The sequence below is a fragment of the Phaenicophaeus curvirostris genome, chromosome 20, assembly GCF_032191515.1.
Source record: "Phaenicophaeus curvirostris isolate KB17595 chromosome 20, BPBGC_Pcur_1.0, whole genome shotgun sequence".
In the NCBI taxonomy this organism is placed as follows: Eukaryota; Metazoa; Chordata; class Aves; order Cuculiformes; family Cuculidae; genus Phaenicophaeus; species Phaenicophaeus curvirostris.
This window is the reverse complement of record NC_091411.1, coordinates 3,811,631-3,833,235: the sequence shown is the minus strand read 5'-3', so window position 1 is coordinate 3,833,235 and position 21,605 is coordinate 3,811,631. Positions and strand designations below refer to the sequence as shown.

Genomic DNA, 21,605 nt, shown 5'->3' with positions numbered 1-21,605 from the left:
AGGGAAGGTCTGCAAGGGAATATTCAGAATTCATGCTTTTTTCTTGAATCCACTTTTTTTGAAACACCTGCATCTCTTGCATCACATGCTCCTGCAGGCTCCAACAACATCTGATGATGCGATGGGAAGTCCTCTACGAGTTAGTGCAGAAGTCATTCTTCATGTCCATGGAAGCCTTTCATTAACACCACACAGCAGCGGATCAGATCAGCAGCTGAACTAAAGGTTTCTGTGCTGCAGTTTTCAGCTCAGTGCATCAGAGCTAACTCAAACCTCCTGGCACAAAACACCAGAACAAAACCAAGGGTGGGGTGGAATGACATTAGCTCCTATCTCACACACTGATCTTGCACTTTCTTCTGCAGCAGCCCAGGCTGCTGACTTGCAGTGCTGTGAGGTGCAATACCGGTACTCCATCAGCTACGTCTCTGGCCAATTTGACAGAATCCCAAGGGAAAGCCATTGAAACCAAAGTTCAACCTGCCTGAACCAGCAAGTGCTTGGTTTGGAGATAGGTAGCACATTGCCCTGGTCAAAGGGCAAAGCAGAAGCTTCCAGAATTCACCTGACTTGGAGATTAAGGAGTAATCGAAACATAAACAACAGCAAGGTTTGCAAAGGATACATAAGAGTTGCATTTCCTTAGCAACTGGCTGTAGTGAGGAGAGAAACCAAGCAGTCATCTGGAGATGGTATGGGGGAAGAACCTGGAGACGAGACAAGAGGGAATGGCCTCAAGCTCTGCCGGGGAGGTTCAGGCTGGACATTAGGAAAAAATTCTTCACAGAAAGGGTCATTGGGCACTGGCAGAGGCTGCCCAGGGAGGTGGTTGAGTCACCTTCCCTGGAGGGGTTTAAGGCACGGGTGGACGAGGTGCTAAGGGGCATGGTTTAGTGTTTGATAGGAATGGCTGGACTCGATGATCCAGTGGGTCTCTTCCAACCTGGTGATTCTATGATTCTATAAATCCGGTGCTACTGCCTGCACCTTGTCTGCTAGGGGTGTCACCCTTACCTTCCCCTGCCTACAACAGGATGTGGTGTAAGAGGGTTTAAAGGTCTGGTTGGGGTAGGGAAGGCCTTCTCCCCCCTGCAATGTGCAGAAAGGAGAGGAAACATCTCTTTCTTCACCCCTGCTCCATACAAAGAACGAGCACGCTGCAGCAATGCTCTTCAGCTCAGCTTAGAGATGGCAGCGCAAGGTTTACCTCCTTACATCTCACAGGCAGGTTTTCCAAACACAGCTCCTTCAGCAAAGGCCAAGCCACTCTTCGGGCATGGTTGGCTCTAACCTCGGTGCCGCTGCCTGCAGCCAATGCCCCAAGTGCTTTCTCCTTTCTGGGAGGTGCAGAAATCCCACACCCCGCATGACACAACCTCTGGAGTCAGTGCTGGGCTGAGCCTGCCTCCCTGCGCGTCACCACGTGTTACTGGAGCGACATCCCCACAGGAGGAAAGGAAGGAAGAAGCTAGGCTGTAAAGAAATAAAAGCGAAAGGAGAGAGAGGAAGAGACAGGCTGGCTGGAAAGGACAGCTCTGCTGAGCCCGGGAGAAAATGGTTTGAGTAATTGTCAACGGTAAGGAAACCTCGCATTTGAGGCGAGAGAGCTTAGAGGTATTTCTGCATGGTAAATATTCTGCATATTTTATGGCCTCGGCCTGTGGGGGGAGAAGGGCTTGTGCTGGAGCAGTTTGAAACACAGCCAGGATGGCAGACAGAGTAACTCCCTCCTATCGTGTTCAGTCTAGTTCCCTCTATTTTCCCTGTTGCTTTTGGCCATAACCTAGAATCACCAGGTTGGAAGAGACCCACGGGATCATCGAGTCCAACAACCTACCACAGTTATGGCCAGGGGTCAAGCGCAACCCCTGGCAGATCCTCTCTTGCCAGGATCCCCAGTTCAAATCCAGCTCTGGGTTCTCTGGGGAGGGTTTTTCAGGGCAGCCGGCATCTTGCATTACTGCATGGTTCTCCCTTTTCTCAACAGCCTGCCGCTATGTGGCCAGGAAAATGAGGTCCCTGTGCAACCCGGAGCACCAGGAGCCACCGCCCTGCCCAGCACAAGCAACCCCACACAGCCACCACCAAAGTAAGTCCTGCAGCTCACTGGGGATGGGGACATCCCCACACCTCAGCCCCAACAACACTGGGGATGGAGGGGCCAGTATTTGCCTGGGCTCACAGGCTGGGGGCACCTCCTGTTGCTGTCCCCTGTCTCGAACAAGTTGCTGCCATGCCCACAAGAGAGAGTCACTGGGTCCCCATCCCACCCTGCCTGTGATCCAGCAACCATAGTCCTCCTCAGAGCTGTGTGCTTTGTCTGAGGAAGAAGCTCAACAGGAAGAAACTGCAAAAGTTTCTGTTCTTTCCTGCTTTCTCTTCCCTTGCTGGGTTTTGCCTTTAAATGTCATGGCTGCATCCCAACCCCTGACAGAGAGGATGAGTAAATAGCAGCCTTTGGCAGGGAGGACAGACTGACCCAGGGAGTAATCAGAGGGGTGAGTGCATGTAACCTGCTGAAACCCTGCTTCCCCAGAGCTACATATCCCTGGAGCAATCTTTGTTATTTCAGGCACCCTGCTAAATACAAAAATGCATCACCACACACTCCAGCCGGCAGTGAGAGATTTCTGTCCTTGCTGCCAAGCTTTTCCAGCCCTTTCGTGGCCCATTTAAAACACCTAAGTTACTATGACTTTGCAGATCACTCATGCAATGTCCCCAATAGCAGATGCTCCTCCTGGCTGCCCCCAACTCAACACAGTGGGTACGGCAAGGACCTGCCTGGCTCCTTGCCCCTTCCCCAGCCACAGGGGCTGCTCCCAGCAAAGAGGGCTTACCAGAGACCTCCTGCATCACCCAGCATTAAAGCTCGCTCTTGAAATCACGTTTGAACAGCAGACAGAAGAATCTCAGTATGGGAAAGATCTGCCCCACCAATACCAGTTTCACTGGTTCATCCGAGTCAGTCCTGGTTGCTTGTGTGCAAGCAAGCCCAGAGCTGCACCCCAGCACCAGCACATGCCCAGGCAGCTGCCACAGTGGTCAGGTCATGCCCCATGGTGTCCTACCTCTTGCCAGGAGCTTAGGGTTGTTTCAGGAGGCTTACAGGGAAGATACAGAACTGAACCGCTCTCCTTCTACTGTTTCCCCCATACTGTGTGCAAAAAGGTCCTATAAAATCTCTAGAATATCAGCTTAAAAAGAAATAGCTGGGCCCTTAATGGGGGGAGGAGGTGGGGTAAGAAGACGCCTGCCTTCAATAATGCCTTAATTAAGTGCATATGGAGGAAAAACAGAGCCTTAATCATCTGGTCCACAGTGGAAGCCAGAACTTCGCAGAGGTCCCGGATGGGAAGAGCAGGGCAGACACTTGGGCGCATTAGGGAAAGGAATCAAATGTTGAGCAAAGAAGTTAAGCTCCTTCTCTGCAGCTGATTGCTGGGTGTTAAAGGTGATTGGGGGAGCTGTGACTGGCATGGGCAGGTCTAGTCCCATGCCTCTCTGGCTTATGTGGATGTGGTGCTCTGTGCCTCTCTCTTGCACAGAGCAGGCCACAGTCACCAGCTCTGCAGTAACCCAGCAAAGTTGGCCCAGGACAGGGTGCAAGGAGTACGCAACTCAGCAGAGCACAGATCCAACTTAGAAATAAAGATGAACTGGAACCACCAGTGGTGGCCAGGTCACAAATTGGAAACTGCAGGGCGTTATCCCATCCTTGCAGCAAGCTGGGCTCTGCTGGGGAGCATTCTGTATCATAAACCTGACCTTAATCCCTTGCATTTACCTGATGTTGCTTGGATTTCCAAGCACCTTGCCAGTTCACACCCTAGCCTTGCCCTTCAACAATAGTCATAGAATCACAGAATGGTTCAGGTTGGAAAGGACCTTAAAGCCCATCCAGTTCCACTGCCCCACCACAGGCAGGGTCACCTCCCACTGGATCAGGGGCTCCAAGCCCCATCCAACCTGGCCTGGAACCCCTCCAGGGATGGGGCAGCCACAGCTCCTCTGGGCAACCTGGGCCAGGGCCTCCCTACCCTCACAGCAAAACATTTCTCCCTGAGATCTCATCTCAATTTCCCCTCTCTCAGCTTAGAACCATTTTCCCTAGGCCTGTCCCTGCACTCCCTGATCAAGAGCCCCTCCTCGGCTTTCCCCTGGGCTAATCCTGAATCCCTCTCTTCTCTTGATTTGCAGATGTAAAGGCAGAGGGATCAGCACCTCCCCAAGCAAGAGCCTCACTTCCCAGGAACAGTGACCCCATCCAAAACCAGCCCTGTAGGTCCTGAGGGTAAAAGCACTCATGGTCTTCCCTTGAAGGCCACGAGCTTGCTTCCCACCAGTTTCCCCAGGGAATCAATTTTCTGGGAATCCTTTAGCCCAGAACTAGAAAATCACAGAATCACAGAATCACAGAATAACCAGGTTGGAAGAGACCCACCGGATCATCGAGTCCAACCGTTCCCATATCAGCAAATAAATATAATCAAAAATATCAGCAAATCTCTCCTTCTTCTGCTCTCAACATAGATAGAAACTGTCTTGATCAGTCTCTCGTTACCAGAATTTTCTAGGTGGAAGATGAAAAAAGGTTGCCAGTGTGTGTCAGATGCTCCTGGCATCTTTGGGCCACGGAGCACCAGCAGAAGAGCCATTGTATCCTAGCAGCAAATTGGATTTTTATAACATGAAACCAAATTGTGCTCCTAATAATAAAGGTATACATTAAGAGTATTTCCATGAAGGCAAAATCAGCTCATGAGCTGCAGTAAGGAGTCTTAGAGATTAGTTCTGAGGATATCCCATGATGTTTTGTACCATCCCCTTCCCCAGCCCCAGTAAAGTGGTGAAGTTGTCCTTACTGGGCAGCCAGCACCTTGGTTTGATGCACAGCACCCACAGAGCGGAGGGGCTGCAGGGACCAGCATCAGATCCCTCCTCCAGCAAACCCCTCACCGTCACAGAGAGCAATGACAGCAGAATCACAAACTCCACACACGCGGGGAAGAATCTGCCCGACCCCTTCCTGTGACAGCCCAAGCTGAACCAGAAATAAAGATGGATGAGAAGAGGCTGGTTGGGAGCTTGGTGTTTTTTCTCCTTGAAGGACTCTGCTGTTATTACGGTGTTTGAACAGAATGACGCTTGGGATTGTATGTTGGCAGCACCAGGGCTCTCTGCGAGGCTTGTTCCTTGCTGCCTGCGTAGGAAGAGGTGGATCTTGTCTCACCCTCGCTTGCAAGAGAAACAACAGGGGACGGAGTAGAGTCATCCCACACCCCTGGGCAGAGCTGGCACTAAGCTCAGCTTCTTTGCTGATGGTTTGGCTTTCAGTGACGTAGATTTTTCTAGTACAATATCACATGAGGGGGAGATGCTTGGTGGCAGTGTGAGATATAACACTATTGAGGGATGTACACAAGCCAAGGACCTTGGTTTTAAAAGCGTCCTGGCTTTGTGCAGGGCAGGTGTCATTGTGTAGAGCTTTGTTCGGGTGGGAGAGATGCAAATCCTGCCTGTGAGGATGCGGGGCTCTGTGGGAAAGGAGCTGAGAGGACAGATGGGCAGGCTGGAAGGTGCAGAACAGACCTGAATCTTCCTTGCACCCTCAGCCACAGCAAGGTTGGAAAACACAGGCCCTAGTACTCTTTATTCTGACCATTGCCCCTTCCTAGGACAGCTATCACCATTAAACCAAGTGGTTGGGTGGTCAGGTAAGCATCAATGCATACAATCACCTGAATGTAATGGAAGTGCCTGGCTCTGGGGACAGGGGAGGACACCAGCAGTACCTGGACCATGGGGCAGTTCTCCATCCATGGACACTGCCTGAGCACCAACCTCTTACAGGCTTATAGCACTTCATTTCCCATTCCCTTATGGACTCCAAGCAAATGTGGTGGTCTCCTGCTCACCACTGGCTTCTCTTTCACGGTATGTTCAAACGCAACAGGGGAAAAGGAGGAAAGGAAGACTAAAGGGAATTGGCCTGTCCCAAAATGGATCAGAAAGGGGAGTCCAAAGAGCAGTGTATACGTGTGCACAGTACACAGTGCCTTCTTTAAGGCCTTCTCCCATGGATCATCAAGATGTCCATCATTCCCCTTCCAGGGGAGAGGGCAGAAGCAGCAGATACTGAGTGCCTTCCTGAGCTGTTTCTTAAACAGAAAATTTGCCAAGTCGTCAGCTGAGATGTTGTCTATGTCAGTCACAGGACAAAGCTCACTGCCACTGACAGCTACGTGACACAAACATAATCCAGAGCAAACATCACATTTAGCAAACTGCTACACACAAATATTCCTTCTCTTCCTTGTATTAAAAAACCCCAAAAACCACATTGTTCATTTTGAAGGCATGGATCTGGTACTTTCAGGTATTCCCCTCAGCTTTCCAAGGCCCCCAGGTAAGAGCAGTGGGAAATTTCCCAAGGGAGCTCCAGGCTGTTACTGGATTGATTCTGCCCCCAGAGCAGCTCCTTCACACCAAGCCAGTGAGGAGGTAGAAGGTCTCAAATATAAGCAGCTTTCTTCTGAGTGTCTTGCATGTTTTATTAGAGTCATATTTCCACTTGCCCAGGATAAGTGACTACAGCCCTCTCGTCTGTCCCACGTCTTCTTCACACCGTTGTCTATAGAAAGCTTTTATTTCAGTGTTTTCCATCCCACTCTGGTCACCTGCCCATGAACCAGCTCTGGTGTGTGTTGAGCAGGGTGGTCTTGATGAACTGGCATAGACAGGGCACGCTGCTGTGCTCCAGGTGTCCCCCTGGCACAGCTCGAGGGAGGCAGCCAGTGACCAGGAGCCGGACATAGCATCCGCTGAAGATCACCAGGAGCTGCTGGGCCATCACCTGGAATGAACATGAGAGGTGTCAGAGCAGAGCATTTACCTGCGGGAGGGGTGGATGATGCACAAAATATCATTTATAGCCTCATTCAAGGACTGTCCTCATCTGAAAGAAAGAGGACAGGAGCCAGTGACATATGTAACTGTCCCACATCCCCTTCTGGTCAGCACTGCTGGCACAATGTCCCCACAGGGGAGTGACACAAATTGACCACTTATCAGTTGGTGGCTGGAGAGCCAGGCTGCTTGGTGACCAGCCAGGCTGCTCCAAGACCTGCCTGCTCTGTGTCACTGCCTCCTGGTGCGTTTTTTGCCTGTAGATGGCCAGAGAGCTTCAATCTTGCAGGGATGTCACCTGCATCAAATCTGCTCAGTAACAGCAAGCAGAAAACAGTAAAATAAATCAAAATCATCCCTTTTGAAGCTTCTTGCTGAGCAGCAATGAGGACACATTTGTTGCTCAGCATGACACAAGTCTTTGAAGACACACTGCACGAAGGAGACAAAGGCGGAGCGTGGCCATGCCTCATCTCCAGCACAGATACAGGCACCAGGTCCCCGCACAGGCTCTAGGGAGAGGCTGGCTTCAAACAGGGACCCGGGGCCACCAGCAAATAAAAGACTAATCCATTAATTCCTCAACGATTAAGCACTAGCTGCTCAGTAAGCACTAAATATTCAGCATTGTCAGGGCTGGAGATGGTGTGTGTGGACCTTCAGGCTTCCAGGTGGTCCTACTGGTAAAAAAGGAGGAGACCGCATAGCTGATGGCTGCTGGGATGAGTTTTGGAGCTGAGGTGTCTGGGGAGGCGATTCGACACCTCTGTCCATGGGGGAGGGATATTTCTCATTACCTCTGGTGGGCCCTCAGGAACGAGGTGGAGTAGCTTGTTGCACGTCACAGGCTCTTTCTTTGAGTTTGATAAAAGAGGGGACTCTTCATGTGAAGCCTCATCCTCCTCCGTCCCTGGGTGGGACTGAACTGCCTCCTCCATAACCACACAGATCTGGTCCAGGCTGTGCCGCAAGCCTGACTGGAAGAGGAAGAGATTCTTGCATTCTCCAAAGGCAAGCAGGACTGCTATCCTGAGGACAGCCCTTAAAGAGCAGCATTTCTCCCTGCACTTTTTTTTACTCCTGGGAGTTATAGAACCATAGAATGCTTTGGGTTGGAAGCGCCTTTACAGATCACCCAGTCCAACCCCCCTGCAGGACTAGGGTCATCTTCAAGGTCAGGTTGCTCAGAGCTCCATCCAACCTGACCTTGAAAGTTTCCAGGGATGGGACATCCACCACCTTACTTGGGCAACCTGGGCCAGTGCCTCACCACCCTCATTGTAAAAAATTTCTTCCTTTTTTCCAGTCTAAATCTCTCCTCCCTGAGTTAAAAACCATTAGTCCTGTCCTGTGCCCCCTCACCTCTCATCCCACAACTGTGGTCAGCAAGGACAATTTAGTGCAGGAGAGCGTGGTGTTTGTATATTAATACACCCACACAGAGGAAAACATTTTCTGAAGGACAAGAGGACAACGTTTTTATACAGTTAACCCAGAACAGTGTTTACTTATTCCTCCATTTATTTCAGGAGGACAGCTCAAGGTGTCAACTATTTCAAGTTGCGACACATGCTTTCAAAACTTGCCCTTGATTCTTGATGACTTTCCTTTATTAAAGTTCTATGGTTAATTATCACACCTACCACAGGGCCTAAACAAATTCTGGCTGAACTGGGCACTGACAGATGCACCTTATCCACCTCCCAGTCTGTCCAGCTCCCAGTTCACAGCAGAGGATGCCCAGGAGGACACTCAAACACTCCGTTCTCCTTGCCCACCTCCATCCCAGCAAAGCCGGAGCGTAAGAGCAGACCTGCACATGTCACCACAGGAGCTGGGGCTGCATCAGCCTCCACTTACCTTTTGTGTCCTCTGCAGGTCCGTGATGCGGGCTGACAAGGACTGGAGGCAGCGCTCTGGTTTGAAGAGCACAAACCACAGCTGGGATGGGCAGGGTTAAGGAAGGGGTCTTTCTACACCTCCCCCTCCTCAGTCCCCGGTGTAGATGGTGGAATGGATCTCACAGGAAGCAGAACAAAGGCAGGTGGTGCACAAAGGATGCTCAGGACACAGGAACCAAATAACACATCACAGGGCTAATTTTAAGCCAAAAGAGGCTGGGCTAAGGCAAAACCTCAAGGTAAAGATGGGTGGCAGCGAAGGGGAACATTGCCCCAGAGGGCAGCCAGTCCTCCTCACACACCTTCTGCAGCAACAAGGACTAGAAACTGGGATAACCCAGGGTCATTGCCCATCACTTATCTCAGTGGTCTTATATCTAAAATAAACTGGTGTGGCAGCTTGACTCAGCTCCCCTAAACTCCTCCCTGCTTTCTTGCCTTTGTTTCTGGAGATTTTCCATTAATGATTTATAAAATTTACCGTACTTGGTGCCTGTCTTCAGGACAGAGGCTTGCAAAGATTCTACCAAGAGCAACGTGTTGGGGATGTGAGTCCTGCCAGCTTTGGGAGCAGCAGATCCAGCAGGCAGCCAGAGGTCTGCCCTTGTATATCACCTCAAGCTGCCATCATCAAGGGGATTCAGAAACAGTGTAAAATAGAGACAGTTAAAATGGATCTGATGTTAAAGCACACTGAGAAATCATTAATCCTTGAGTCGTTTCTCAGGTGGTTTGGGGACACAGAAGTAGAGGTGAAGGCTCCTTGCATTAGTCCTCAACTTACTGAGGTATAAAACTGTGCTAGTCTGACAAAATGTGTAATTCCAGTTCCTAAGTGTTTCCTCCTCATTCTTCGTGACTGCACCCCTGCCAGCCCTTCTGTGGTATTCCCTGTCTCCTTCTCTGCCCTTGCGTTTCAGCCTTGGTTCCATTTCACACGTCTCTTTATCTATAGGGGGAAGGTCCACCAGCAAATCTGTGAGACCTTCACTCTCATTTTTTAACACTTTCATGCTGTTTTAAAACTCTCATCTTTCCCCTAAATCTTTGCCTAGTCCAGAAAAGGTATCTCTAAAAAGCAGAAAGTGAGACTTTCCCACTATGTGATTTCTTCAGCCCACATTTTCCAAAGGCCATGAAGCTATAAGCTTGGCTATGAGCCACAAACCCCATGAAATCAAGTTCTCTAATGTACCTGAAGGAGGGATCCCAGGGCTACAATCATCCAGAGAGCAGAGGTCCTCAGATGTCGTTAGCTTAGTTCGTTTCTGCAAGGCAGAACGTGAGCTCCAGGGAACAGGGACTGATTTTCTCAGTGTTAGGGGCTTTTTTTGCCATAGGCACATTGCTGCCACTCTGCTTGTAATAAGAATCATCACTGTCATGTGAATATAATACACTTTCAGGAATAATTGCCTGCCCCAAGAACTAATCCCACTTCAATCTTTTAGACTCATTATTTCCAATTGCCTTTGGGTGCATCTCAGTCCCCACTCATAGAAGGAAAAATATCCAATCCCCCATGCCATCAAATAGGAATGAAAAAAAGAATCCCAGAAGCTCCAACCTCTGGAAATCCACATGGATCATGACATCAATAAATATCTGCACAGGAGGGGTACAAATGGATCCCTACAGAAAGGATACTTGTGGTATGTTGTGTGGCCCATCCAGGACATATGTAATCCCCAGAATTAAACTGTGTTTGATGAAGATTTCATTGACAGCCGCCAGTCTCACATCTGTATTCATATTTATCTGTTAAGGAATGCAGGAAAAATTAAGCTACTGCAAAAGTTGAGCCAGCCTACGGCTACAAACTGCAGCTGGGTGACCCCAAATACTGCGTCTCTGAAAGGAAAGCAGTGACAAGAGCAGTCTGCAGTCAGAGCAGGATTGTCACCAGTCATCAACTGGCCTAGCCACCCCTAGCAGATCTCTGTGCAGACAGAATTATCGCTAGGGATTATTTTTCTTACAGACAAGATGTCTGTAGTGGAATTGACTGCTGGTATTGTCCAGTCCCCAGCTGTCCCCAAGCAAAGGACTCATTTCCTGAAACTCTGTGCACCCTGGAAGAAGCATTGCTTGGTTGTCATTAGAGGCTTGCTCCAGAAATCAGTGCAGAGACCCCTCTGGAGTTTGCATCAAGCCTTTCCAATATTACCCTGCAGATCACCCCATAGAAATCCCCATACTCCTGTGATTCCTACAAAGTTGACAACAGGCAAGCAGGCAGGTTGTTGCAGGCTGGTTGCCTCTCACGCAAAAATCATCTCCCTGCTTCCTTTTACTGCCCAGATTACCCTGGTTTTATAATTTTATCGCAACTTCTATGGGTTAGGAGCTGCCTTTTTGTTCTCGAGCTGGTACCAGGCAGGTGCGTTGGGGCCAGGACCGTGACGCCAGAGCACTGCAGTGACACAAGTAAATGATTCTGTCAATGACAATAGGCTGCTGAGACTGCAAGGACCGTTGTCAGAAGCAGGCCAGGAGCTGGCCCTGCTGACAAGCCCCTGTGGCTTCCTACCAGCCGTGGGAGTGCAAACTGTGCTTCAGTGACAGCAGGCACTTTGAGCAGCCTGCTGGGCTCCAGCACCTACTTTTTAGGCATGACGACATCTAAGTTGGCTGCAAAACATCCCTTGCCTGAACCTGATCCCCGAGCCTGCTATAGAATATTCCTTCATAGAATCATAGAATCATAGAATAACCAGGTTGGAAGAGACCCACCGGATCATCGAGTCCAACCATTCCTATCAAACACTAAACCATGTCCCTCAGCACCTCGTCCACCCGTCCCTTAAACCCCTCCAGGGAAGGTGACTCAACTACCTCCCTGGGCAGCCTGTTCCAGTGCCCAATGACCCTTTCCATGAAAAATTTTTCCTAACGTCCAGCCTGAACCTCCCCTGGCAGAGCTTGAGGCCATTCCCTCTTGTCCTGTCCCCTGTCACTTCCTTCCCAGATAATTATGTTCTCCATCTGGGAGACGACCTGCGTCCTGGCACTTCGGTGGGAGGGAGTCCTCCTCTTACCTTCCTCTGGTGACGGTCGATAACCAGTATCACAATTACAGTGACTGCCACAGCCACCAGGGTCACCAGCACGCTGACCTCCCAGTAGCGCCCAAAGGACCACAGCTGGACTGTGGAGTAAATGTTTGTCCAGAGAGACAGGTAGAACACCTATAAAAACATGGAGAGGCTGATGATGCTCACAAACCCATGAAAGTGAGAAAAGCCAGGAAGAAGAAAACTCTCAGTCCCTTCTTCTAGGGTAATATCTTACTGTAGATGAAGTTACATGAGATTTTCAGAGGGTGAGGAAGGACAGAATTTCTTTCCAATAATAAACAGGGGAAAGAAAGGACTAGAAGGACTGAGTGAGCCATAGTTTATTATAAAAAATTACTGGTCATCAAAGATAGAGAGTGAATTATTAATGATGATTCATACCTAGAAAGATTTCAACCAGTTCTTCCATTTAGATAAGAAATGCACTCACTGAGGCATATTGAGAATAATTCTAATAGTGCCTGTATTTAGAAAGCTCCTATGTCAAAGCACTCAAGGTGGTGCAGAGACTATTCAGTTACAGGAACATTGAAATGGACAATGACACTGGGCTCAAGGACTGTGTTAAGGACTGACAAAATTTGCCTCTGCATAAAACCAGAAAAAACTGAAGTCATTTGCCCTTTATTTCACGCAGCATGCATGTGGGCAGGAGATTGCCTACAAATAAGTATGGCAGGTACATCTCAGCATGTCACAGCATCAACTTGCAATAATATAACACATTTACTCCAGAGAAGCACCAAAATCCTCAAAACACTGAACACCAATTCCTACCAGTGAAAGGAGGAGAAGATATGCATAATGGCTATCCAAAGAAATAAATGCAACTAAAATGAAGGAGTCCATTTTTATCCCACCCTCAGCACACTGTAAAGTATCAGAAGATGCTAGTGGTTGGGGTCTCTGGAGGATCTCCTCTCACCAGATGATGACAAACAAGACTAGACAATCACCTCAGTGACCAAAGTTGATTGCTCCATTGGTCTAAATTAGCATCAGGACCAGAATATGTACAAACACTTTAAATCAACTTTTAAAAAGTCTGTTGTATGTACCTCTGCCTCAGCATATGCTGATGATTCAGCCATAGACAGTCCACTTTGATGAGACTTCCAGCAAGGAGTTGGAGAAGATGTCTTGCCCTCTCATCTACAGAAATTCCATGAACTGGCATTTCCAAGAGAGTTCACTAGGATGTGTGAAAACTAGTATCTTCTTCTCCACCAGTATCTCATAGCCCACTTTTCCCTCCCTCAGCACAGGAACCTCAGGTGTAGATCTTGATGCATCTCAGCAAGCGCATGTCTATGGCAAGCATGCAAGATAACCCCACCATCCTTACCACAGCGATGACTATCTGGAACACTCTGGAGTTGTAGAACATGTACTGCCTCACTTCAGGCTTCAGGACAGCATCCTGGATTAACCTTATCCACTGATCAGCTGCCACCTGCTCAGGGAGAAAACACCAGACTGAAGCCAATCTCCAGTTTCAGGCTCCTGGCTCCATCAGAACCAGTTTGGGCAGTTGCGGGGTCACGCTGGCACTGCAATTGAAAGCTGTGTCCCAGAGCACCCTCACACAGAGTGCACCTCCAATCTCATCCATACAGATGTCACCGACCAAAAACTTGTGTGCTTGCCTCATTTACTGTGAGGAACATCTCCCTGGAAAGTGCAGGGAGAGAGAAAAAATCGCCTTTTTATGACAAAGGTCAAGATGAGGCAGATTGTCCCAGCGACACTCCGTGCCATCACAGTGACTTTCAAGCAGTTCACTCGAACTTCTGTTGGATGGGTTTCTTCGTGGAGGTTTAAGCCAAGATCATTACTGGTGACTTGCAGTCCATGGGAAACAGGCTGAAGTTGAACTGAAACAAGCCACATGTGAATGCAAATCATGCTAACCCAGTTTGCATTCACTCCTACAGGGTTCCCAGTGGAGATTATGCATGGAGAGCTTACCTGAACCCCAAAGGACTTCAGTTTCTCTGCGCAAAGCTCCATGTCAAAGGAGGTTGCCGAGCAGTTGTTGTCCATGCTGAGGACCATGAGCACCTGGCCATTGACGGGTTCTGCAAGAGCCCAAAGGAGTTATGAGCACTGCCCAGGCATGAGTTTTTCTCCCAGCAGCTAAAGAGGATGTGGGAAAGGGAAAGCTGAGGAACACAGACCACTCTGATGTGTTCTAATGGACACAGAATCCTCCCTTGGACATTCCTAAGAACATGAGAAAGAGCTTTGGAAGCAGCACAGAAGCCTGATGTTCCCTGAAAGGAAACCACCTACAAAAAGGGAGAAGAACCCAATCACATTCCAGGAGGGAGCAGCCAGAAATAACATCATGCCCTGATCTTCGGCAAGATAATGTCTTGCCTCACTGATCCCTAACTGAAAGGACAATGGGCTCAATCTACTCAGTGTTCCTAAGGCTATCTGCCTGTTGGAGGGATCACCTAATCACCTATCACCTAATCACCCCACCCACTACAAGAAAAACCTTGAGCAGTCAAATCAAGGTGCTTTCCAATAATCGTGTTGTCTGGGATGTGGCAGGGCTGCCCTGGAGCATGAGCTCCATAGGTCCTCCAGCATCTCGGGCTTCACACTCCCAGTGCTCCTGGGCAGTACTCAAGGTTCTCAAGTACTACTCAAGGTTCTCAAGCTTCCCAGTTTCAGCTAGGGCTAGGATCAGAGATGTAATCTAGAAACCCCAGTTGCAGTCAGGAGTCCAAAAAGTGTGAGGACAACCTGCCCTAGATTTGAGGAGCCTGCTGCTCAGAGCTGAGGCAGAGCAGCCTCCGTGTGGTACAGGAGAGCTGTGATCCCATCTGGCATTCCTCTAGAGTTTACACAAGCTGTGCTACATCAAGAGGAAGAGCTCAGGTCTAAGGAACTGGTGAGCTCAGATGAGATCCCGTTTCACTGAGAAGTTTCACCAAGCTGGCTTTCCCCTTTGCAGATTTAGGGGCTGCTCCTGCTGACACTGCCTGCTCAGTTCTCTCCCAGAGTGCTGTGCTGCCTGAAATACAGCCTGCACTCACCTTTCGCTGCTCTCCCACCTATGTCCTCCTCATCATCTCTTCACTGCTCAGGAACAGGAGATGCCACACGAAAGAAGGCAATTGTATTACAATAGGGCATGGCTGCATTGACTCAAAAAGGAAGGAGTAGGAGGATTTGAAATCTCCAGGATATCGAGATCCTGTTTGTTTGCTGAGGTTTATCTTCTCCTGACACAGAGCAGTGGAGGGAGGGAGCATAACATGAGAATAAAAACAAATGGCCTCAGCCTAGCGCTCACCTGTCCTGTTCTCCATGGCTTTGGCCAAGTTGCTTGGCAAAAAGTTTAGCAAGTTGGGCACCAAGCTCAGCCAACTGATGTGTACAGAGGGGCTCAGCTCCTTGAGCTCTGCTGGAATGACAAGAGCTGCTTTGCCCCCTCAGAAACTGAGTGCTAAGGAGGTGCCACGAACTGAGCAAGCAAAAAGGGTGACCTGCTGAAGGATGCATGGTGGTCTTGGTGAAGAGACATCCATAGCGCTGCTTTTGGTCTCTGCACAGCACCTCAGGCAGCGCTGCAGAGATGGAACAAATTGTTACTGGGAAAAGAGGTCACGTGGAAAGCACAGCTCAAGGTTCCCAAATGTTGCATCTCTTTTGAAGGCTGAGAGAAGACTTCCAGGGTCTTGATTTTCAATAGGTTGATGCCCATTCACCCCTGTATATCAGGCTCTCCAGAAAAGTCAAATTGTGCCCATCCCCTCCCTGAAATATTGAAACATGTCTAATGTTTAGTTGCTTTTGCAAAAGAGGCTGTTAACGAGCATCTTTGAAAAATCTGTCTCCGGTTATTTTAAGGGCTCTGTACTTAGTGCTGCCTTTCTCCTTATGACCAAGTTGCTCACTTACCTTTTGCCCACTGCAGGGAGCCTTCCTTTAAATCACTCTTACAATAAAGGATGGAGGAAAATGACCCATTTTTCTCAGTCCTACCAGCTTGGCTTTCATGGGCCATGCTGAAGGTGCCTCTCCTGGAGAGACTCCGTGTTGTATAATCAGAAATTCAGCACTTCTAGAACTGCCTTATCTCTCCCTGCTCAGATACGCCGATTCAGCCCCAGGGCAGCAAGCAGCCGGTTTGCTCTCCTTGTGTGGGACCAGATTGTGAAATCTTCATTCACACTCCCACTGATGACTTCCCTGTGATCTCACTTTCCATGAGCAAGGAGGCATTTTCAAGCCCTGAAAAAAGAAAGAGGAAAAGAAAATCCCACATCTTGCAGAGACAGCAAATAGAGACCAAGAGCCGAGACCACTTGGCCGTACTCTGCTCTTTGAACCCTGCTCCCTGTAGATCTTATTGCCAGGGAGGTGTTCACCAGCCGTGAGCACGGTACTCACCAGCTCACCTATTGCTGCAATTACTTTATAATAATAGGTTGAATAATTATCCCTAAATATTCTTTAGATTATCCTGACATCCTTAAATATTCATATTTTGTAAACAATTAGTCAAAGAATACACAGGGCTTTCTCCTTGCAAAGCCAACAGGCTTCTTGCTATTACTTCCAGCAGGCACTTTCAGAAGACAGTAAATGCCCTTCCCTGGAAGCGATGCACCCCACCCGCTAACGCAGTGGATATTTCCCCACCATAGGAAGGAAAGAGTGCAGAAAAGGAAAAAAAAAATGCATTCACGAAAGGCAGAGGCAAGCACAGCTCTCACCCAGCAGCAGCAAAGCCTTGGAGGGTCTCTGGTCTTCTTTCCCCACTCCTCTCTTGCCCAGGCGGTGCCAGAAGCCGATGGGGCTCGTCCCAGCAGCAGGCAGCGCGCCCATGGGTTTTCCAGACAAAGGCTGCTGACGTAGGTCCCTAACCTACTGCCAGGACCTGTGGGTGGTTATTAAAGCAAGTGCTCAGAAGACTCTGAAGTTTAGTTTTCAATTACCTTCCACTCACATGGTTCAGCTGCATCTGTGCTGGCTCTCTAGAACTACCATTTGCTTTTAACCTCTGGTGTATCTTACTTTTGCACCACAGACCTGTTGCTGCCTCTTGGTGCAAGGGTCCCTTGCAGACATCATCTTCTGTCCTCCCAAAGTGGATTGCTTTATGTTTGACTGATGGTTGTTGCTGCAATTACCCCCCTCCACAAAGCCCCAGAAAGGAAATTGAGACAAAAGACACACATAAAAGGTTTTTCTGACTGCAAGAAAAAACCCGCGGAGAGCTGGAAACTCACACTGGCCATGGTACAGGTTGAACAAGAGGTGTGCAGTGTGTGTGTGTACACAGCATGGGCACAGCAGCCGCTCTTCACCAGCATAGGTGAGGAGAGGTTCTGCTGTACATTGAGTGGGGCTCCCCAGTGCCATGTCCTTGCAGAGCATGTGTTACAGAGCACGTCTCCCAGCACTGCAAGGTGGATTCAAACAGTGAATTTTCTCCCTCCTTTCCCTTTTTGCCTTCAATCCCTTCAGGTTCGCACCAAGCTGAAGTGAAAGTGAAAAACAAGACAGAAAAGCCCACAAAAACCAGCAGCAAAGCAGAGAATGAAAAAATCAGAGGAAACAAAAGAAAAAACTAATTAAAACATACTACTCTCTTGCATTATGTTAGAGATGAATCAAGGCCCTCTGGCTTACATGTCAAGCATTCTGTGTCCCTGGAGGACAGTACCCAGGAGAAGATGCCAAATGGTGCAGAAGGGTCAGGGCAGCTCAGCTTTCCTCAGCCCATCCAAGGGCTGCAGGAGGGAAACAGCCTTCCCCAAACAGGATAAGCTCATGGGAAAAAGCAGCTTTGATTTCACCTCTTTATGCAGTACAGCCTCGTTTGGCTCTGTTGATTTTTACTGCAGAACAAGTGTCTGGTTTAGGACAGATCTTCCTCCACCTCCTTCTGTGCCAACACGAGTGGCATCCTCTCATCTCCTGCATTCCCCAGGCTCTGAGTCTCTCTACATCTCTTTTTATTCTTGATGCAATACCAACATCTCTTTGATGATTTTCTCCTTCAGGCTATGGACCTTCATTTTAGGACACCTCCAAGCCCTTGCTAGACAGCAGAGAAATGCTCAGCAAGTCCTTCTGCTTCATTTCCATAGCAGAGGCTTACCTGGTCCAGCTCACCTCCTGGTCCTGGAGAGCCGGCTCAAATCTCTTCTCATCCTCACTGTCCTTTATCTGCCACCCTCCCTCTCCACACTGCCCAGGCCCCACGCTGTCCCACCACCAAGCAGGGAAGTCTCTGGTCCCACAGCACAGCATGTGCTGGGGAAGGTCGTTCTCTTCCCTGCGTCTCCCAGGGACCACGGGCTAACCAGGCACAGCTCACCCAAGGCAAGAAGCCTGCTCCCCTGCACTCCCTCTCGTTACCCAGAGCCGCAAGCACCAACTTGCAAAATCTCCCTTGTGCATGTGACTTTTCCCTAGGCTGGTTTCAGAACTGTGGTTTTAACCCTCTAGAGTTCCTCTAAAGTGTTTCCTACTGAAGGTGCAGCCTTGGTAGAAGATCCCACCACAGGAGCTTGGCCTACCTTTTGCAGGGTGGGAGTCCAGAGCTCGAGCTGGACCCTAAAGGTCGTGAAGATCTGAAGAGTGGCACAAGCAAGCGGCTGCCCTCCTCCTTTTCCCGGATCAGCCGGGTAGGACTCACACAGCAGGAGTCCCAAAGTTGCATCAGATTAGCTGCTGCGAATATTAGTCAAAGCCAAACACCAATGACAGAGCCTGGAGAAATCAGAAGAGGTGAATGAAGATCTCAAGGCTGAGATACTCACTGTGTATTCAGCAAAAGGTCGTGTTAAAGGACGGAAACATAGGGACAACACACAGGGTGGAGATTGGAGCTCTCCTCAAAACAGGAGTCTGCGCTGATACAGAGGGTGGGTACAAGCTTCCTCTCCAGCTGCTGGACTCAGAAGCAAAGCAGCAGGCTCAGACACAGAGCCAGACGGATCCCCAGAGCAGCTTCACATGCTAGAGAAGTGATTTACTTTCATGCAAAGAGCTAATGCTGAGAGATACCATAGACAGGAGACTCGTAAGCCTGGGAATTGTGGCTTCACAGCTCACCAAAAAAATCCACGGACTCCGGGAGCAGAGTGAACCAAGTATCTCACTGAGTTAGTCTTAGCAAACAGTTAAAAAAAGGCAGCTTCATTGCAGTGCTTGTGTCCATTTCCTGAAGGAAATGCCGTTCCTCTCTTGGAGGCATGGATTTATGCAACCCTGCTTGCTCCAGACATTGCTGAGCAATGTGTTCAGTACATCACGTGGCTGCACAGGGAACTGGGCTGACTTCAAAACCGCTTACCCACATGGGATCTTGTTACACTGGAAACTGGCAACTCACACACTAACTTCGTCCAGGTGTTGAGAAACCAGATAAACCTTCTTGCTGTTGTCACTAGCTCAAGCCCCAGCTCAAATCCCCACCCAAACCAGGACCATGCAAACCTTTAGGTTCTTTTGCAAATGCTCCTCATCAAAAGTTTTGGCTTCATTTCCACCCCTTCTTGCCCATGCAAGGATCCTGACAGGGAGAGAATATGATAAGCAAAGTGCTTGGAAAAAGCACTGTCGGCTCACTGCATGAAAATGCCTGCGGTAAAACTCTGTGGGGGCAATAAACTTGAAAGCACCACTCAGAAATACCTGCAGCGCATACACCATACGTCTCTTGTTTAGCAAGATGTGGGAGGGTGGGCTGATCTTGGCATCAACACCTCGCCCCATCAGCACAAGCAGAAAAATCCTGTTCATCCAGGAGGGGTGTTGGGGCAAAATCAAAAAAATACAATTCCAGGTTTAAAGCAATCCCAGTTTTCCTGCTCTGAAGCAGAAAAAAGGCCACATGCTATTACATTTTTAGAAACTTTTAGACTGACAGCCTTTCCCTCTGAAAGTTTTCAAAGCATCTGCTTCATGTGTGTCTAAAGAACTGAGGAGGAATCTCCATGGCAGCTAAAACCAACCTAAAGGAATGCAAAGTTTTCCAGTTATTTTTCTGAGATCATTTTCCACCCAGCCTGAACTTGCAGACCTGGCCCAAAAGAGACAATGGACGTGCAGGTCAGGCTGTGTGGAGTCAAGGTCTCCTAGCCTGACTCTTCCTGACTTCAGTCCTCAAGCCACATGCTCAGAAACCTTTGGCAGGTCTTTGTTTTCTGATCAGCTTATTGGGTCCATAGTTTCAGTATTTTTGTCAGGCAGGCAAGATCCTGCCAGGTATCTTGCAATCCAAGCAGGTATCCTGTAGCCACAGCTCCTACAGAACAGTCTATAAAATATTCAGTGATTAATATATTCCAATAAACATCACATTTTAGATTCTAGCTGGACAATAAGTTGCTGGACAATTGTGTTTGCACACATGCCTTTATATCTGTGCTCCGGAGATGCTACGATGTGTCTGCAACATTCCTATCCCACCTACCAAAACCTGAGCCTTAAACCTGTTGGAATGGGCCCAGAGGAGGCTACAAGGATGATCCGAGGGCTGAAGCTGCTCCCATATCAGGACAGGCTGAGAGAGTTGGGGTTGCTCAACCTGGAGAAGAGAAGGCTCAGAGGAGACCTCAGAGCAACCTTCCAGTACCTGAAGGGGTTACAAGAAAGCTGAGGAGGGACTGTTTACAAAGACTTGGAGTGATAGGACTAGGGGGCAATGGGTATAAACTGGAGAGGGGCAGATTGAGATTGGACATGAGGAGGAGTTTCTTCACTATGAGACTGGTGAGGCCCTGGCCCAGGTTGCCCTGGGAAGTTGTGGCTGTGCCATCCCTGGAGCTGTTCAAGGACAGGTTTGACGGGGCTTGGAGCAACCTGAACTAGTGGGATGTGTCCCTGACCATCCCTGGGGGGTTGGAACTGGATGGGCTTTGAGGTTTCTTCCAACCCAAACCATTCTATGATTCTATGATTAGAAATTTAACCTCCTTAAAACCAGCACAGAGAACAGTAATTAACAGCGAATACAAAGCCAATCTAGTAAAGCAGAAATAAATTTGAGAGAGGCAAAGGCTTACAAGTAATAGGGAACTATTTGACTGTAAAACGTAAAGAGGACACTGGCAGGATCCCAACACAGACTGAAGGTGCTTCTGTTTGCGGAACCCAGCTGACATGCTCTCAATCCAGCCCTATTTAAAAAGGAAGCTCTTCTAAAAACTGAAATGAGAATGAATGAAGTATAAGTGAATGCAAATGCAGACCTCTCCGCTCTGGGAAGTGTTGTGTTCACTGTACATTCAGCTTGTGCCAGCAGGGGATTTGTTGTATGCAAATTGGAGTTAAGGCAGCTTGAGGATTCTCTTGAGTTTCGTTCACTAGTTTCTATGCAGAAGTAAGTTCTGACTTAACATAAACCATGGCAAAGCTATTTGTAAAGTCTCCCTGTCTTTCTTCACTTGTGCTTTGTCTGTTTTCTGCTTCCCACTGTTAACTCTCTGATGGCTAGATTTGATGATCTTAGAGGTCTTTTTCAACCTTAGCTCTATGATATTTAACTGATGAGCTCCCATTGCAGCCTTCTCATGAAGGGACGCTCTCACCCCACTGCCAAAGGAGACCTCATCCTTCCAACATGATGAAACCAGCTTCTAGAGCCAACAGTTAGGGGCCAAAATCCAACCACACAGCCCCAGGACACGGGGACAGCAGGACTTCAGCAGTGGCTATGCTGGAGCCTCCACAGCCCCTCAGCCTT

The 21,605-nt window shown here is 48.8% G+C and overlaps 1 protein-coding gene and 1 long non-coding RNA gene across 7 annotated transcripts; one reads left to right on the top strand and one right to left on the bottom strand.

The window, feature by feature from the left end:
* The first annotated feature begins 1,437 nt into the window (after nucleotides 1-1,437).
* LOC138729159 (uncharacterized) lies at nucleotides 1,438-5,074 on the top strand. The gene is made up of 3 exons (XR_011338836.1): nucleotides 1,438-1,576; nucleotides 1,988-2,089; nucleotides 4,201-5,074. It is a non-coding gene; the product is annotated as an uncharacterized lncRNA (long non-coding RNA).
* A 1,229-nt stretch (nucleotides 5,075-6,303) lies between these two features.
* On the bottom strand, nucleotides 6,304-19,866 carry TMEM268 (transmembrane protein 268). Of its 6 annotated transcripts, XM_069873128.1 has the most exons (11): nucleotides 18,971-19,866; nucleotides 18,433-18,625; nucleotides 16,621-16,784; nucleotides 15,803-16,135; nucleotides 13,856-13,965; nucleotides 13,233-13,340; nucleotides 11,849-11,998; nucleotides 10,458-10,568; nucleotides 8,770-8,850; nucleotides 7,707-7,886; nucleotides 6,304-6,856 (listed from the first exon to the last, which is right to left on the bottom strand). In XM_069873128.1, exons 4-11 carry the CDS (start codon nucleotides 15,906-15,908, stop codon nucleotides 6,677-6,679), a joined length of 1,026 nt encoding a protein of 341 aa, XP_069729229.1. In that variant the 5' UTR covers nucleotides 15,909-16,135; nucleotides 16,621-16,784; nucleotides 18,433-18,625; nucleotides 18,971-19,866; the 3' UTR covers nucleotides 6,304-6,676. The 6 variants fall into 6 exon arrangements, with proteins under 6 accessions (XP_069729229.1, XP_069729226.1, XP_069729230.1 ...); XM_069873125.1 differs by having other exon boundaries at nucleotides 18,433-19,866; XM_069873129.1 differs by having other exon boundaries at nucleotides 15,195-16,135; nucleotides 18,433-19,865.
* Nucleotides 19,867-21,605: the final 1,739 nt, after the last annotated feature.

Excerpts from the sequence above, each read along its gene's own strand:
- TMEM268 (XM_069873125.1), bottom strand. The coding sequence starts at position 15,908 with ATGGCCCATGAAAGCCAAGCTGGTAGGACTGAGAAAAATGGGTCATTT. Across the intron at positions 13,966-15,802 it reads CTCCCTGCAGTGGGCAAAAG|AACCCGTCAATGGCCAGGTG; the intron begins GTAAGTGAGCAA and ends GGGCTCTTGCAG. Across the intron at positions 6,857-7,706 it reads TTCCTGAGGGCCCACCAGAG|GTGATGGCCCAGCAGCTCCT; the intron begins GTAATGAGAAAT and ends TGTTCATTCCAG.